This window comes from Chiloscyllium punctatum, chromosome 9 (assembly GCF_047496795.1).
Source record: "Chiloscyllium punctatum isolate Juve2018m chromosome 9, sChiPun1.3, whole genome shotgun sequence".
Lineage (NCBI taxonomy): Eukaryota > Metazoa > Chordata > Chondrichthyes > Orectolobiformes > Hemiscylliidae > Chiloscyllium > Chiloscyllium punctatum.
Window position 1 is genome coordinate 79,938,202 of NC_092747.1, and position 19,574 is coordinate 79,957,775.

Genomic DNA, 19,574 nt, shown 5'->3' on the forward strand with positions numbered 1-19,574 from the left:
CTGCATGTAAACAGACCCTTTGGCCGAACTCGTCCATGCCAACCCGATGTCCAAAGCCAATCTAGTCCCACCTGACAGTACCCGGCCCATGTCCTTCCAAACTCTTCCATATTCCCATCCAGATGCTTTTTAAATGTTGCAATTGTACGAGCCTCCACCACTTCCTCTGGCAACTATTCCATACATGCACCACCCTCTGCATGAAAAAGTTGCCCCTTAGGCCTCTTTTATATCTTTCCCCTCTCACTCTAAACCTATGCCCTCTCATTCTGGACTTGCCCAGCCCAGGGAAAAGACTTTGTCTATTTACCCTATTCATGCCCCTCATAATTTTCCCTATTTACCCTATTCATGCCCCGCTCTATAAGGTCACCCCTCAGCCTCTGACACTCCAGGGATCATAGCCCTAGCCTATTCAACCTCTCTCTATAGCTCAAATCCTCCAACCCTAGCAACATCCTTGTTAAAACTTTTCTGAACCCTTTCAAGTTTCACAACATTCTTCCAATAGGAAGGAGACTAGAATTGCATGCAATACTCCGAAAGTGGCCTAAACAATGTCTTGTACATCCACAACATTACCTCCCAACTCCTGTACTCATACTCTGACCGATAAAAGAAAGAAAATGCCTTCTTTACTATCCTACCTACCTGCGATTCTACTTTCAAGGAGCTATGAACCTGCACTCCAAGGTCTCTTTGTTCAACAACACTACCTAGGACCTTACCATTAAGTATATAAGTCCTGTCAAGATTTGCTTTCCTAATATGCAGCACTTCATATTTATCTAAATTAAACTCCATTTGCCACTCCTCAGCCCATTGGCCCATCTGACCAAGTGCCTGTTGTAATCTGAGGTAATCTTCTTCACTGTCCACTACACCTCCAATTTTGGTGTCATCTGCAAACATACTTACTCTACCTCTGATGCTCCCATCCAAACCATTGATATAAATCACGAAAAGCTTTGGACCCAGCACTGATCCTTGTGGCACTCCACTGGTCACAGGCCTTCAGTCTGAAAAAAACAATCCTCCATTACCACCCTACGTCTTCGACCTTCAAGCCAGTTCTGTATCCAAATGGCTAGTTCTCCCTATATTCAGTGAGATCTAACCTTGCTAACCAGTCTACCATGGGGAACCTTGTCGAACACCTTACTGAAGTCCATATAGATCACATCCACCACTCTGCCCTCATCAATCCTCTTTGTTACTTCTTCAAAAAAGTTTGTGAGTCCTGATTTCCCATGCACAAAACCATGTTGACTAACTCTAATCAATCCTTGCCTTTCCAAATACATGTACATCCTGTCCCTCAGTATTCCCTCCAACAACTTGCCCACCACTGATATCAGGGTCCCCGGTCTATAGGCAAAAGTGAGGACTGCAGATGCTGGAGATCCTTGGATGCTGCCTGACCTGCTGTGCTTTTCCAGCACCACTCTAATCTAATCCCGCTCTATAGTTCCCTGGCTTGTCCTCACCACTTTTCTTAAATAGTGGCACCACATTAGCCAATCTCCAGTCTTCCGGCACCTCACCTGTGACTATCGATGATGCAAATACCTCACCTAGAGGCCCAGCAATCACTTCTGTGGCTTCCCACAGAGTTTGAGGGTACGCCTGATCAGGTCCTGGGGATTTATCCACCTTTATGCATTTCAGTCATCCAGCAGTTCCTCCTCTGTAATATGGACATTTTTCAAGATGTCACCATCCATTTCCCTACATTCTATATCTTCCATGTCCTTTTGCACACACGAAGGCTGCCATGCTGATTTTTGAGGAGCCCTATTCTCTCCCTAGATACCCTTTTGTCCTTAATATACTTGTAAAAACCCTTTGGATTCTACTTAACCCTGTTTGCCAAAGCTATCTCATGTCACCTTTTTGCCCTCCAGATTTCCCTCTTAAGTATACTTTGACTGCCTTTATACTCTTCTAAGAATTCACTCGATCTAAACTGTCTAAACTGACATATGCTTCTTTCTTTTTGTTAACCAACCTCTCAATTTCTTTAGTCATCCAGCATTCCCTAAACCTACTAGCCTTTCCTTTCACCCTAACAAGAATGTACTGTCTCTGGACTCCTGTTATCTTATTTCTGAAGGCTTCCCACTTTCTAGCCATCCCTTTACCTGTGAACATCTGCCCCCAATTAGCTTTTGGAAGTTCTTGCCTAATACCATCAAAATTGGCCAATTTCCACTTCAACTATTAGATCTTGTCTATCCTTTTCCATCACTATTTTAAAGTTAGTAGAATTATTATCAGATTCAATTACTTACAGTGTAGAAACAGGCCCTTCGGCCCAACAAGTTCACACCGACCCGCCACCTACGCCCCTACACCTAACACTACAGGCAATTTAGCATGGCCAATTCACCTAACCTGCACATTTTTGGACTGTGGGAGGAAACCAGAGCACCCAGAGGAAACCCATGCAGACACAGGGAGAACATGCAAACTCCACACAGGCAGTCACCTGAGGTGGGAATTGAACCCAGGTCTCTGGCGCTGTGAGGCAGCAGTGCTAACCACTGTGCCACCATGCTGTTCACACAGCCCCAAAGTGCTCCCCCACTGACATCTCAGTCATCTGCTCTGCCTTATTTCCCAAGAGTAGGCCAAGTTTTGCAACTTCTGTAGTAGATACATCCACATACTGAATCCGAAAATTTCTTGTACATGCTTAACAAATTCCTCTCCATCTAAACCCTTAACACTATGGCAATCCCAGTCTAAGTTTGGAAAGTTAAAATCCCCTGCCATAACCACCCTATGATTCTCACACATAATTGAGATCTCCTCACAAACTTGAGTTTGAATTTGAATTGAATTTATTGTCACATGTACGGAGGCACACTGAAAAGCTTCATCTTGCAAGCAATACAGGCAGATCACAGGGTTAAGTAGCATAGTCAAGTAAATAATAGGTAAACAGCAGCAAAAACAAATCACAGTTACAGGCAAATGTTAAGAGTTTGTGTGTCCATTCAGTATTCTAACAACAGTAGGGTAGAAACTGTTACCAAACTGGCTGGTGCGTGTGTTCAGGCTTCTCTACCTTGTCCCCAGTGGTAGAGGCTGTAGAAAAACATTGCCAGGGTCGGATGGATCTTTGAGAATGCTGACAGCCTTTCCTTGACAGCGGGCCTGGTAGATGGATTCTATAAATGGGACGTTGGCCTTTGTGATAGTCCAAGCTGGGTTCACCCCTCTCTGTAACTGTCTCCGATCTTGAACGGTACAGTTGCCATATCAGGTAGTGATACATCCAGACAGAATGCTCTTGATGGCGCACCTATAAAAGTTGGCAAGGGTATTCACAGTCATGCTAAATTTCCTCAGCTGCCTGAGGAAGGAGAGATGTTGTTGGGCCTTTGTAACCACATGAAGAGTCCAAGAAAACTTGTTGTGGATGACCATTCCTAGGAGCTTGACACTCTCTATTTGTTCCACTTCTGTGCTGTTAATGTGTAGGGAGGCATGAGTAACATCCCGCCGAAAGTCAATAATGAGTTCCTTAGATTTGCCAGCATAGAGTGCTAGGTTGTTCTCAGTGCAACATTTTTCCAGGTCTTCCACCTCCCATCTGTAGTCTGTTTTGTTGCCATTGGAGATTCGACCGACTATGGTGGTGTCATCAGCAAGCTTGTAAATGGCATTAGTCTGGTAATTTGCTTCTCAATTTTTCTCTGACTATTAGAGGGTCTATAATACACTCCCAATAAGGTGATCATCCCTTTCTTATTTCTCAGTTCCACCCAAATAACTTACTTGGATATATTTCCATGAATATCCTACCTAAGGATGGCTGTAATGCTATCAAAAACGTCACTCCCTCTCCTCTCTTGCCTCCCTTTCTGTCCTACCTGAGCATTTGTATCCTAAAACATTAAACTGCCAGTCCTGTCCATTCCTGAGCCACGTCTCTGCAATGGCTATGATATCCCAGTCCCATATTTCTAACAATGCCCTAAATTCAACTGCCTTCCCTGTTAGGGCTCTTTCATTGAAATAAATGCAGTTTAATTTATCCATCCTACCTTGTTCTGTAGGAGAAGGTGAGGACTGCAAATGCTGGAGAACAGAGTCGAGACTGTGTTGCTGGAAAAGCACAGCAGGTCAGGCAGCATCTGAGGAGCAGAAGAATTCACCGAAACGTCAATTCTTCTGCTCCTCGGATGCTGCCTGACCTGCTGTGCTTTTCCAGCAGCACACTCATGACTACCTTGCTCTCTGCTTTGTGCCTGCCTGCCTTGATTGTTTGAGTCACTTCTTTTCTCAATTGTACCAGTCTGAGATTGAAATCTTTCCTCACTATCTCCCTGGGTCCCTCCCCACCTCCCCCCCCCCCCCCCCACCTTACTATTTAAATCTCCAGAGTAGTTCTAGCAAATCTCCCTACAGTATATTAGTCCCCTTCCAATTCAGGTACAATCTGTCCTTCTTGTACAGATCACTTCTACCCCAGAAGAAATTCTAATTATCCAAAAATGTGAATCCCTCTTCCGTGCATCAGCTCCTCAGCCACGCATTCATCTGCTCTATTGCCCTATTCCTACCCTCACTAGTTCGTAGCCCTGGGAGTAATCCAGATATTACTACTCTTGAGGACCTCCTTTTTAAATTCCTGCCTAACTCCCTGTATTCTCTCTTCAGAATGTCATCCTTTTCGCTTCCTATTTCATTGGTTCCAATGTGGGCAATGACCTCCTGCTGCGCCCTCTCTCCCTTGAGAATATTCTGCACAGTCTCTGAGACATCCCTGATCCTGTCACTAGGGAGGTAACACACCATTCTGATTTTTCGCTGCTGGCCACAGAAATGTCTGTCTGTGACTCAGGCTAGAGAGTCCCCTCACACAATCGATCTCTTGGAACCCGACATACTCCTCATTGCATTAGAGCCAGTCTCAATACCAGAAACTTGGCTGTTCGTGCTACATTCCTCTGAGAATCATTTCCAAAACGGCATACTTGTTTGAAATGGGGATAGCCACAGAAGACTCCTGCACTACCCGCCTACATCTTTTACCTTTCCTGGAGCTATTCTATGTGTCTGTATCTGCAGCTTTTATCCCTTCCTATAACTGCTGTACAACACACCCCCTTGCTCTTATAAATTCCTCATTGCCTCTAACTGTCACTCCAACCGATCCATTCAATCTGATAGGATTTGCAACCAACACCATTTCTTGCAGATAGAATCCTCAGTAACCTGTAAACTCTCCCTAAACCCCCACATCGGACAAGAAGAACATATCACTCTACTAAGGGCCATTTTTGCTTCTTCCAATCTGCAGACCCAGAAAATAGCACTGTCTTATTTCTCTACAAAACAAGGCTCCAGGCTAACTTAATACTTACAGCTTATATTTTCAAGTTTAATCAAGAGACATATAATCAAGAAAGAACCCACTCTAAAAACTATTGCAGACTTACAGCAAGGCCACACTTAAAACTTCTCACTTATCTATTTCTGTGCTGTGACTTCTCCCAAACAGCTTCATCCAAGATTAGTTGTAAATTTCACTGTTTGTTAATTTTCCCAGATGCTCTCCGATGTCCAGTGATACATGAATTCAACAGCAAAGGCAGGAACTGCGCAGGTTCACTGATGTGTCAGTTAGCATTGTGGGTCTGGGTCTGGGTGTCTCTCTCTCTCTCTCTCTCTCTCTCTCCCTCCTGCACAGACCATGTGCTGCCTTTGTCTGTGCCTCTCCCTTTTATAAGTGCCATTATTTCGACTTTTTTTTCCTCCAAAACAATGCAACAGCACATAAAACAGTAATCGCTGCTCCTAGAATTCAAGGAAATAATCTCCAATACCTAAAATACCTCAATAAAGGAGCAGCATGTTACAGCCAGAAATATTTCCCATCCATCATCCTGGATTACCCAGAATCCTTGTTGGTATGTGTGTTTAAGACTGCGTATCTTCTGCCTGATGAAAGAGGTTGGACGAGTTTATAACTGAGGTCGAAAGGGTCCTTGATTAAGTTGACTGCCTTCCTGAGGGAGCAAGAAATATAGATGGAGTCAATGGATGGAAGGTTGGCTTGCATGATTGACTGGACTGTGTTCACAACACTGTGTAGTTTCCCATGGTCCCGGGCAGAGCAGTTGTCGTACCAAGCCATGAGGCATTCACATAGAATGCTTCCTCTGGTGCACCTATAAAAATGGTAAATTTGCAACCTCAGTGTCATATTTAATCCTGTTCGGAGTTTCTCACTTCTTACTCATGCCATCACAAAGGTCACCTATTGCCAGCTCTCTGTCATTAGCCATTAATGCCTGGCAAAGACCATCTCCATAAAGAGATAATATAACCACCTCCCCATGACATTTAATGACATTACCATCACTGAATTGCCCATTATAAACATTCTGGGAGTTACCATTGACCAGAAACACTGGACTCGCCACAGTGGCTACAAGAGTATGTCAGATACTGCAACTCTTACAGCAAGTAATTTACCCCAAAGCCTGTCTGCCTTCAACAAGACACGAGTGATGAGGTGTGATGGAATACACCCTAGTTGCTTGGATGATTGCAGCTGCAACTAAGTCAGGAGGGGTGATACCATCCAGGACAAATCAGTCCACTTAACTGGATCACCACATTAACAAAAATCCACTTTCTCCACCAAAGACTCTCCAAAGCAGCAATGTGTGCTATCTACAAGATGCACTGCAAACACTCACCAAGGTTCCAAGACCCCTTCCATCTAGAAGGACAAGGGCAGCAAATACATGGGAGCAACACACCTGCAAGTTCCTGTCCAGGCCATTCACCATCCTGACTTTGAAATATATTGACATTCCTTTGATGTGGCTAGTTCAAAATCCTGGAACTCCTAACACCAAATAAAAGAAGGTCAGTCAGCTGGAAAGGTGGTTTGTGACATAGAGTGATATCAACAGTGTGGGTTCCATTCCTGCACCAGCTGAGGTAATGTTGAATGTTTCACTTTTCAACCTCACCCCTTTCCTGAGGCATGTTGGCCCTCAGGTTAAGCTCACCTTTCTCTCTAGTGAGAAAGCAGCTCTATGGTCTGCTGGGACTGTGGCAATTTTACCATACCTTTGCATCAAAGAGACTGCAGCAGTTCAGGAAGGCTCATCAGCGCCTTCTCATGGACAACTATAGATGGTCAAATAAATGCAAGACAAGCCAGCAATGCCCATGTTCCAGGAATAAGTAAAAAAACACTTGACACTTGATTCAGATCATATGATGCTGAAGCTTTGTTAATTCGAAACTCAAATATTTCAACGCACACCTGGCTAGTCTTTTATATAGTACCCTCCATAAATTCAAGACTACCCAAAACTCGACTGACCATTTTTAAGTCACAGCAAAGACTGTTTCCAAATCATCCCTGTGCTGACTGACCTACAAGTTCCCAATCAAGCAACATTTTCATTTTAAAATGATAATTTTTGTTTTTAATTCCAGCCATGGCCTTGTTATTCCTTATCTTTGTAATCTCATCAGAGCCATGGTCTAGAAGAAGGGTAATTAAATACTCATGAGGAGAAAGGCAGTGTGGCTGTTGTACAGACATGCACAACATGCCACAGGTCACTACACATGAGTTATGAGATTAGTGAAAGCTCTTTTTATTCATGTGTTCTTGTCTGATGCCCATTATACCAGATTTATACTTTAAAAACCAAATAAAGTGCTTTTGAACACCAAATGAACACATTGTCATAGAGTCGTAGAGATGTACAGCACGGGAACAGACCCTTCAGTCCAACTTGTCCATGCCAACCAGATATTCCAATGTAATCTAGTCTCATTTGCCAACACTTGGCCCATATCCCTCTAAACAATTCCTATTCATATACCCATCCAGATGCTTTTTAAATGTTGTAATTGTACCAGCCTACACGACTTCCTCTGGTAGCTCATTACGTACACGTTTCACCCTCTAAGTGAAAAAGTTGCCCCTTCGGTCCTTTTCCTGTCTCACCCTAAATCTATGCTCTCTAGTTCTGGACTCCCCCACCACTTTGTCTATTTATCCTATCCATGCCCCTCATGATTTTATAATTTGGAGATGCCGGTGTTGGACTGGGGTGTACAAAGTTAAAAATCACACAACACCAGGTTATAGTCCAACAGGTTTAATTGGAAGCACACAAGCTTTAGGAGCGACGCTCCTTCATCAGGTGATAGTGGAGGGCTCAATCCTAACACAGAATTTATAGCAAAAATTTACAGTGGGATGTAACTGAAATTATACATTGAAAAATTGATTGTCTGTTAAGCCATTCATCTGTTAGAATACAGTGATAGTTTCACTTATTTCATGCGTAAATCACAAAACCTTTTTTTAAAAGTTGCATTCTTGGGTTAGCTGTTAACAATGGTGATAGCTAGACAATATATTGAAGGCGTTAGCCCCCTGTGTTCTCTGTCTATGCCATGATGTTTAGATTGATTCTAATCTAAAAAGTGAGATAACAGAGTTTTACATAAATTCATGCAGTTTTTGAGTTCAGAGTTCGACATGAATGCATGCAGTTTTTGAGTAAAGTACAATGTAACCGTGAAAGTACAAATTCACCCCTCAAAATATATGTGTGCATATGGGTCTTTGTCTGTCTGTGTGTGTGTGTGTCTGTGGTGGGGGTTGTGAGTGTGAGAAAGTGTGTGTGTGTGTATGTAGTGAGTGCAGAGTATCTTAAGTCTGTGACGGGGTACATGTGTGAGTGTGGGAGTGTGTGTGTCTATAAGGGTGTGTGTGGATGTCTGTGTGCGTGTCTGTGTGTACCTGTGTCCGGTGTATGTGAGAGTGTGTGTGTGTAGGAATATCTGTGTGTGTGTATAGTCCAATGGCAGTCACCTGTAATGTGACATGAACCCAAGGTCCTGGTTGAGGCCCTCCCTATGGGTACCGAACTTAGCTATCAGCCTCTGCTCGGCCACTTTTCTCTGCTGCCTGTCCCGGAGTGATTTTATAAACCTCTATAAGGTCACCCCTCAGTCTTCGATTCTCCAGGGAAAACAGCTACAGCCTATTCAGCCTGTCTCCACAGGTCAAATCCTCCAACTCCGGCAACATCCTTGTAAATCTTTTCTGAACCCTTTAAAGTTTCACAACATCCATTTAGGAGAAGTCACAGTGGATTTGCAGTGAGCTAGTAAGATGGATACCTAGTCTTGGAAGACAGAAAGTAGCAGTGGAAGGACATTTTTCTGACAGAAGGTTTGTGACCAGTGGTATTCTGCAGGGATCATTGCTGGGACTCCTTTTCCTTGTAGCCTGTATAAATGATTTGGAGGAGAATTCAGATGAATTGATTAGTATGTTTGTGGATGACACAAAGATTGGGGAGCTGTGGCTAGTGAGGAAGATTGCTAGAGGACACAGCCAGATTATAGATAGAGTAGAGACTTGGATGGAGAAATGGATATGCAATTTAATCTGGACAAATGCAAGGTGATGCATTTTGGCAAGTCTAATGCAGGAGGATGGTATATTGTAAATGGCAGAATCTTTAGTTCACTGTCCACCAAAACTGCACCAACACTTGATGCCTTTCTACACTAAAGTCCTTTTGCTTTTATGCAGTCTGTATCCCTCTATCCTTTACCTATTCATGTACCTGTCAAGATGCCTCTTAAACATTACTTTTGTATCTGCTTTGACAACTCCCCTGTCAGCACATTCCAGGAACTTACACTCTATGTATAAAGGTCTTGCCCTTCACATCTCCTTTAAACATTCCTTCTTTTATCTTAAACCTATGTCCCCATATAATTGACATTTCTTCAGTAAAAAGACTCTGCCTATCTATTCTATCTGTGTCTCTTACAATTTTGTAAACTTCACTGAGATCACCCTCAGCCTCCAATGTTCAAGTGGAAACAAAACAAGCTTATCCAATCTATTCACATAGCTAATACCCTTCAAACCAGGGAATATCCTGGTAAGCCTTTTCTGTACCCTCTCCAAAGCGTCCACATCCTATAGGAAGTGGCAACCAGAGTTGTACGAAATACAAAACTGGAATTTTAGAAGAACAGTAAGGTCCCCTTACTCACCAAATTCCCACCAAGTTGCATTGATCATAAAATCTTTACAGTGTGGGAGCAGGTCATTTGGCCCATCAAATCCACACCAAACCTTTGAAGTGCATCCCACCCAGAATCACCCCATCTGGCACGGTGGCTCAGGGGTTAGCGCTGTTGCCTCACAGCACCAGGGTCCCGGGTTCAATTCCAGCCTTGGGTGCCTGTCTGTGTGGAGTTTGCACATTCCTCCTGTGCCTGCATGGCTTTCCTCCCACAAGTCCAAAGATATGCAGGTTAGGTGAATTGTCCTTTGTATTCAGGGATGTGTAGGTTAGGTGTATTGGTCAGGGGTAAAATGTAGTGGAATGGGCCTGGGTGAGTTACTCTTCGGAGGGGTTGGTGTGGACTTGTTGGGCCGAAGGGCCTGTTTCCACACTGTAGGGATTCTATGATATCCCTGTAACTCTGCATTTCTTGTGGCTAATCTAACTAGCCTTCACATTCCTGGCCACTATTGGCAATTTAGCATGGCCAATACACCTAACATGCGCTTACTTTGACTGTGGAAGGAAACCCATGCAGCTATAAGGAGATTCCACCTGAGGGTGGAATGGGACCTGGGTCCCTGATGTTGTGAGACAGCATCACCAACCGTCATGCCACCAACACCTTGATTTATGTGTTCGGATTTAGCTGAGAACAAGTACAGAAAAAAAAGTTTATTTTGTATTGTAATCCAAAATAGTGCAAGTCTTCCATTCCCTTAGTAATCCCTAACTCCTACAGGCTATAATATCTACATTTTGTAACATGAACTACTCTTTCATGATTTACTCATCCCTTTGTACTATGCTCAGCCATTGTCATGACATGCTTTTTGGGTCTATCACCCTGCCCTCATCAACCTTCCTGGTCACTTCATCAAAGAAAAAATTTGTGAGGCATGGTCTCCCACACACAATGCCAGGCTGACATTCCTAATCAAAACTTGTCTTTCCAAATGCATGTTTATCTTCTCTCTCAGAATCTTCTCAACTAAATTTCCTACCATACATGTTTACCTTACTGGTCAATAGTTCCTAGGATTTTTTTTTGCAGCCCTTCTTGAGTAAGGGCACAATATTCACTTCCCTCCAGTCTTCTGGGACCTCATCTATAGCTGATGATGATGCAGAAATATCAGCCAGGGCCCTGCAAATTCTTCGTGAGCCTCTCGCAGTGTTCTTGGATACATCTGGTCAGGACCAGGAGATTTATCCACCTTCATACATTCTAATATGTCCAACACCTCTTCTACTGAAGTAGGGACTGTCCCCAAGTTATCAGCACTAACTTCCTCAAGTTCCCAAGTGTCCATGTCTTTCTCCCCCACAGGCATTCATTTAGTATATAATACTATCGAATGTTCACTTCTGATTTCTGCAAGATAGGCAGTGGCCAAATGCCCTTGCTACCAGTATACATTTGCAAATTGTAGAGCTCTTGTCATACAGTGGCAGTGTCTCTATCTCTGGGCCAGAAGGCCTGAATTTAAGTCCTTTTGTTCTGAAGATGTGTCGTACCATGTCTAAGCAAATTGATTGTACCAATCTACAGTTGTAAATTAGTTAGTTTGCATAATCTTAGTCTATTGTAATTTCATATTAACCTCTCCACAAGGATATAAATATTCTATCACCGATTAAAAATCAGTCAATTTCAGTCTTGAATATACTATACAATCCAGTTGCTCTCTGTCGTAAATAATTCCACAAATTGACTACTCTGAGAAGAAACTCCTCGATATCTCTGTTTCAAATGTGAGAACCCTGATTCTGACATTAAGCCCTCAGGTCCTAGATGCTCCCTCAAATGGAAGCAATCTTTCCTCATTTACCCTGTCAAATCCCCTAAGAACTTTGTATGTTTTAATAAAGTTGCCTGTATTTCTATTAAACAGCAATGAGTACAAGTCCACCCCACTCAACCTCTTCTCCTAAGACAATCCTTCTGTGCCTGTAATCAGCCCTGTGAACCTCTTACGGAGTGTTCCACTCCCAGTATATGTTTTAGATAAAGGGCCCAAAACTGTTTACATTATTCCAGCAGTAGACTGACAACTGTCTTGTTTAGTTTTAGTAAGACTTTGTACTTTTATACTCAATTCCCTTTGAATTAAAAACAAACATACCACTTGCTTACCCTATTACCTGCTGAATGTGTATGCTAGCACTTCGTGATTCATTGTCAATGACTTCCAAATCCTTCTGAGGTGTAGTTTTCTTCAGTCGTTTTCTGATTAAACAATATTCAGCTCCTCTAATCTTCCTGCCAAACTGAATAACTCCACTTGTTTCTTTGTCATCTGAAAATTTCATTTTCCTCATCGAAGTCTATGTAAATTCTAAATATATATCCCTACAGGAAGTACATCAATAAAAAAAGCTGACTTGTCCTTACATTTAAGAAAAAAAGACCTTTCAACTCACTCTAATCCTTATTTCTAAAGTAGTAATTAGCAATAACATCTAATGCCCCACTAAAATTTGAAATGATGCTAATGCTTAGTTTCTTTCTCTTTCAGCCTACATACAGGTCTGTAGAGGTCTCATGATTACTGCTGTTTGTCTAGGATTTTTTGGTTTCATAATTTCATTGGTGGGGATGAAATGTACAAGAATTGGAGGCTCAGAAAGGATGAAAGGAAGAATTGCTGTATGTGCAGGAGTTCTTTTCATTTTCTCTGGTAAGGATGATCACAGGTGTGTAAGAAGACTATATCCAATTCTCCGCGGGTTTCAGTTCACATTGTACTCAGAAAACAATTTCAAAAAAAAAAACTATTTATTACACATTCCCATGTACTATTGAGAAGATAATGAAAGGCCGTTTTTTTTTTAATGATGTCCTAAGTAGATCTGGCAGCATCTGTACAGAGAGGAACACAATTAACAAATTAGTTCTGTGAATGTTTATCTAAACAGTTACTTCTTGAACATATACAGTTAAATATTAAGTGAGGAAATTGTCCTCCAGGTTATCCTGCTCCTCCACAAGCTTTGTTATAATAATATTCCACTTAGAGTTGCCAGTCACATAAATTGAAATTTATGACATTGTGTTGCTGAGTCATTTGGTAACCAGTTAAGGCACCAGAAGATGATAGGGCTTCCATATCAACAGAAAATGGTAAGAAATAATTACTGAAAACAAGCTCAGTGGTTCTGAGCATTTCCCTTGATAAAGATAGGTGTTTTATCTGAACACAAAAAGAATCTGCAACAAGGGGCAACACGGTGGCACAGTGGTTAGCACTGTGAGGCAGAGACCTGGGTTCAATTCTCGCCTCAGGCAACTGTCTGTGTGGAGTTTGCACATTCTCCCCGTGTCTGCGTGGGTTTCCTCTGGGTGCTCCGGTTTCCTCCCACAGTCCAAAGATGTGCAGGTCAGGTGAATTGGCCATGCTAAATTGCCCGTAGTGTTAGGTGTATTAGTCAGGGGTAAATATAGGTTAGGAGTTTGGGTTGGTTTCTCTTCGGAGGGGCGGTGTGGACTTGTTGGGCCGAAGGGCCTGTTTCCACACTGTAAGTAATCTAATCTAATCTAATCTAAAGTAGATTAACTAATGGCATCAATAGAGATAAATGGTTTTGCTTTAATTACAATTACACAGAACATAGTTGCAAACAGAACAAGGTTAAAAAGGACAGACAGATTGGCACAGGAGGAAGGGTAGCTCTTGAGTAAAAGATAACACAAGAACATTAGAGAGAAAGGATTTGATCTCATGAAACAGAATGAATAAGTTAGACAGATCAAATTGACAAGAGTGGTTTAGAAGAATGCTTTTGTGACAACTTCCTGGAACAATACACTGAGCAAATGTTATGGGTGGCGTGGTGGCTCAGTGATTAGCACTGCTGCCTCACAGCATCAGGGACCTAGGTTCGATTCTCATCTCAGTTGACTGTCTGTGTGGAGTTTGCACACAGACAATCCAGTGTCTGCATGGATTTCATCCGGGTGCTCTGGTTTCCTCCCATAATCCAAGGATGTGCTAGTCAGGTGAATTGGCCATGCTAAATTTCCCACAGTGTTAGGTGCATTAGTTAGGGGTAAATGTAGAGGAATGGGTCTGGGTGGGTTACTCTCCAGAGGGTTGGTGTGGAAATGTTGGGCTGAAGGGCCTATTTCCAAACTGTAGGGAATCTAATCTTATCTTTTGCATAGTGCCTTAATCAAATGCCTCTGCTGATTTCCCTTCATCTGTCTTATTGGTTACATTCTCAAAAACTAATCAATTTGTTCAACAATATTTCACTTTGGAAAAGCCTTATTGACTTGTTCTACTCATGTTCTTTTTGCCTTGGTGCATTGCTAAGACTTTTCAGTCATAGATTTCAACATTTTTCCAAATGCTGATGTTCAGCAATCAAGCCTTTAGTGCTTTGTTTTCTCTTCCCTTCCCTTTAGCTATCTGTTTTAGAATCCTGGGGTGCAGACCATTTGATGAATGTTATTTCTTTCTGTACTTTTTCATAGTTTATATTGATTGCCTTAATTTCCTCACTCTTTCTAGCCCCTAAGTTACTTGCAACTTCTGTCTTGTATTAAGAATGAGATGAAAGTATGGATTCAATGTTTGTTCCTTCCTCATTCCCCATGATAATTTCTCCTGTACCTACATGTAAGGGACAAACATTTACTTTAGCTATTTCTATTTTACATTTTTATAAAAACTCTTGTAATGATTGTAATATTATTGACTCTTCTACTTTTTTTCAACTAAAAAATTCTTAACTTCATGAGTTTTTGTTTGTTAATGGAAAGTACTTTCTGTTCAACATTTTGAATGATTTCTTTAAATACGTCTGACTATCCATTTAACACCAGACCTTTTAGCATTCTTACTCCATCAACCTTGGTCTGTTCTCCCCTTATATCTGTAATTGGCTTTGTTGAAGTTGACGATTCCTCATTGCAATTACAGTATGTCACTTTCAAACTTCACAAGGAATTCAATGATGTTTTGATCACTATTTCCTTCTATAGATTTCACTATGACATTGCTAATTAACTCAGCTTCAGTGCACAGTACTAAATTGGAGATTGCTTTATTCCTAGTTGTTTGATTAGATTCCCTACAGTTTGGAAACAGGCCCCTTCAGCCCAACTAATCCACATTGACCCTCTGAAGAGTAACCACACAGACTTATTCCCCTACATTTACACTCGGACACGGGGAGAATGTGCAAACTCCACACAGATATTCACCCGAGGCGGGAATCGAACCTAGGTCTCTCGTGCTGTGAGGCAGCAATGCCAACCATGCCACCCATAGCAACGGTGAACGCAGACCCTACAAGTGTGAACCTGCCACTTGCGAACCTCAGTGCTACATCTGGTCAGTGTGTGCTGTCAATAAAGTATGTTAATAGACAGGAAGTGTGTGGTGACCATAAATGGGTCAGTTTCAAGTTGGCAGACAGGGAATAGTAGACATCACAAGGCTCAATGCTGGAGCCTCACCTATTTACAGTCTGTGTAGATCACTCAGGTGAAAAGACAAAGGGTAATTTGTCAATATTTGGCGATGATACAAATCTTGGTTATAAGGAGGTTTCAAATTAAATGGGCAACAAAATATCAGATAGATAATGTGGGGAAATGTAAAATTATTCACGTTAATCATAACGATGGAAAAAAACATTCTTTAATTAAAATAGTGAAATTTGTGAATGTTGGTAATTGAAGAGACTTAGAAGTGGTTGTACAAGGAATAGAGAAAGTTAGAAAACAGGTACAGCAAGGAATAAGGACAAACAATATTTTTGTCTTTGATTGATTTACATAGAATCATAGAGTCACACAACATGGAAACAGACTCTTCGGTCCAACTTGTTCACATTGACCATGTTCCCAAACTAAACTAGTCCCATTTGCCTGAATCTGGCCCATATCTCTTACTCCTGTACTTCTCCAAATACCTTTAAAATGCTGTAACTGTGCCTGCATCCATCACTTCCTTTGGCAGCTTATTCCACACACAAACCACTCTCTGTGTCAAAAAAAATTGCCTCTGATGTCCTTTTTAAAATTTTCTATTCTCACCTTAAAAATATTTCCCTGGGTTTTGAACTCCCCACCCTAGGGAAAAGACCCTTGCTATTCATGTTATCTATCCCCTCATGATTTTACAAATAGCCAGAGTTGTTATCTCTGTGCCACGTGATAGTGAGGTGAAGAACAGGGAAAAATATCAGCTGCACATATGGCTGCAGGGATGTTGCAGGAGGCAAGGTTTCAGGTACATAGATAATTGGGGCTCATTCTGGAGAAGGTGGGACTTCTTCACTTGAACCAGATGGGTACTAATATCCTGCATGGGAAATTTGCTAGTGCTATTTGGATGGGTTTAAACTAGCTTAGCAGGGGGATGGGAACTTGTAGTGTACTTCTAGTACACAGGAGGATGAGAGGATTTCACAGTCACAAGAATGTGCTAGCAGACAGCAAGCTGGTTTGAAGTGTGTCTACTTCAATGCCAGGAGTATCCAGAATAAGGTAGGTGATCTCGTAACATGGATAGGTACCTGGGACTTCAATGTTGTGGCCATTTCAGAGACATGGATAGAGCAGGGTCAGGAATGGATGTTGCAGGTTCCAGTGTTTAGATCTTTCATTAAGACCAGGGAAGGTGGTAAAGAGGGGTGTGGGGGGGGGGGGGGGTGTAGCTTTGTTAGTCAAGGACAGTATAACAGTGGCTGAAAGAACTTTTGGTGAAGACTCATCTACTGAGGTGGTATGGGCTGAAGTTAGAAACAGGGGAGGAGAGGTCACACTGCTGGGAGTTTTTTTATAGGCCTCTGCAAAGTTCCAGGGATGTGAAGGAGAGGATTGGCAAAATGATTCTGGACAGGAGTGAAAGGAACAGGGTAGTCATTATGGGGGACTTTAACTTCCCCAGCATTGACTGGAAATGCTGTCACTCTAGTACATTGGATGGATCAGTTTTTGTCCAACGTGTACAGGAGGGTTTCCTGACATAGTATGTTGAAGGGCTGACAAGAGGGGAGGCCACATTGGATCTGGTACTTGGTAATGAAACAGGCCAAGTGTTTGATTTAGTGGTAGGTGAGCACTTTGGAGACAGTGACCATAATTCGGTTCCATTTAGTTTAGCGATGGAAAGGGATAGGTGCATTCCACAGGGCAAGAGTTATATATGGTGGAAGAGCAATTATAATGCAATTAGGCGAGACTTAGGATGCATAGAAAGGATCACAAAATGCAGGCGATGTAGACAATGGAAATGTGGAGTTCGTTTAAGGAACAGATATTGCATGTCCTTGATAGGAATGTCCCTGTCAGGTAGGGAGGAAGTGATAAGATAAAGGAACAATGGTTTACTAAAGAAATTGCATCTCTTGTTAAGTGGAAGAGAGAGGCTAATGTGACGTTGTGATGAGATGGTTCAGATAAGGCGATGGAGAATTACAGCTTAGTTAGGAAGGATTTAAAGAGAGAGTTAAGAAGAACAAGGAGGGGACATGAGCAGTCTTTAGCAGGTAGAATAAAGGAGAACCCTAAAGCTTTCTATATGTATGTGAGGAATAAGAGGATGGCGAGAGTAGGAATAGGGCCAGTCGAAGTGGGAAGTTGTGGACTCTGTGGAGTTTGGAGAGGTGCTAAATGAATATTTCTCATCTGTTTTCACTCAAGAAAAGGAGAATATTGTAGAGGAGAAGACTGAGATACAGGCTATTAGAATAGAAAGGATTGAGGTCAGTAAGGAGAAGATGTTATCAATTCAAGAATGTGTGAAAGTAGATAAGTCCCCGGGGCCAGATGGGATTTCTCTGAGGACTCTCTGGGAAACTAGAAAGGAGATGGTGGAGCCTTTGGCTTTGATCTTTGAGTCATCATTGTCTACAGATTTAGTACCAGAGAACTGGAGGATTGCAAATGTTGTGCCCTTTTTCAAGAAAGGCAGCAGAGATGACCCAGGTAATTATAGACCAGTGAGCCTTATGTCTGTTGTAGGAAAAGTTTTGGAAAGGATTATAAGAGATAGGATTTATAATCATCTAGCAAGCAACAATTTCATAGGAGATAATCAACATGCTTTCGTCAAAGGCGGGTCATGTCTCACAAACCTCATTGCATTTTTTGAGAAGATGACCAAGCATGTGGATGAGGGTAGGGCAGTTGATGTGGTGCACATGGACTTCAATAAAACATTTGATAAGGTTCCACAATGTAGACTATTGGAGAAAATGCAGAGGCATGGGATTGAGGGTGCTTTCACAGTTTGGATTAGAAACTGGTTTTCTATGAGAAGGCAACGAGTGGTGGTTGATGGAAAATATTCAGCTTGGAGTTCAATTACTAGTGGTATGCCACAAGGTTCTGTTTTGGGACCAATGCTGTTTGTTATTTTTATAAATGACGTAGATGCAGTCATAGGTGGATGGATTAGTAAGTTTGCAGATGACACTAAAGTTGGTGGAGTGGTGGACAGTGTGGAAGAATGCTTCAGGTTGCAGGGGGATTTGGATAAACTGCAGAATTGGTCTGAGAGGTGGCAAATGAAGTTCAATGTTGGGTGATTCACCTTGTTAAGAATAATAGGAAGGCAGAATACTGGGTCAATGGAAAGATTCTTGGTAGTTTGGATGTGCAGAGGGACCTTGGTGTCCATGTATCTGGATTCCTGGAAGTCACCACCCAGGTTGATGGTGCTGTTAAGAAGGCATACGGTGTGTTAGGTTTCATTGGTAGAGGGATTGAGTTCTGGAGCCGTGATGTCATGCTGCAACTATACGAAATGCTAGTGCAGCCTCGCTTGGAATATTGTGTACAGTTCTGGTCCCCACATTACAGGAAGGATGTGGAAGCAGAGGAGATTTACCAGGATATTGGCATGGTCTGAAGCAAAGCTTTATGAGGAAAGGCTGAGGGACTTGGGTCTGTCCTCATTGGAAAGAAGATGGCTAAGAGGATACTTGATAGAGACATACAAGATGATCAGAGGATTAGATAGGGTGCACAGTGAAAGTATTTTTCCGAGGATGATGACGTAAGCTTGTATGATGGGGCATAGCTGCAAATTGAGGGGTGATAGATTTAAGACAGATGTCAGAGGCAGGTTCTTTAATCAGAGCGTGGAATGCCCTGCCTGCCAATATCGTTAACTCAGCCACATTAGAGGCATTTAAACAGTCCTTGGATAAGCATATGGATGATGATGAGATGGTGTAGGGGGATGGGCTGAGATTAGTTCAAAGGTCGGCACGACATCAAGGGCCGAAGAGTCTGTTCTGCACTGAATTGTTCTATGTTCTATGTTCTAAACCTCTATAAGGCCACCCCTTAAATTCCTACACTCCAGTGAAAAAGGTCCTTTTAGACTATCCAGTCTATTTTTATAATTCAGATCCTCCATTCCCAGCAACATCCTGGTAAATCTTTTCTGAACCCTCTCCAGTTTAAAAAGTATCTTTCCTATAGCAGGGTGACCAGAACTGCACACAAGAGAGGTCTCACCAATGTCCTAT

At 42.2% G+C, this 19,574-nt stretch overlaps 1 protein-coding gene across 1 annotated transcript in view; it reads left to right on the top strand.

Moving 5' to 3' along the window:
• The window catches only part of cldn10a (claudin 10a), a 40,805-nt gene that overhangs the window by 20,044 nt on the left and 1,187 nt on the right, over positions 1–19,574 (top strand). Inside the window, exon 2 of the mRNA XM_072576623.1 lies at positions 12,602–12,763. Coding sequence (XP_072432724.1) covers positions 12,602–12,763 — 162 coding nt within the window. The remainder of the gene's footprint in view (positions 1–12,601; positions 12,764–19,574) is intronic.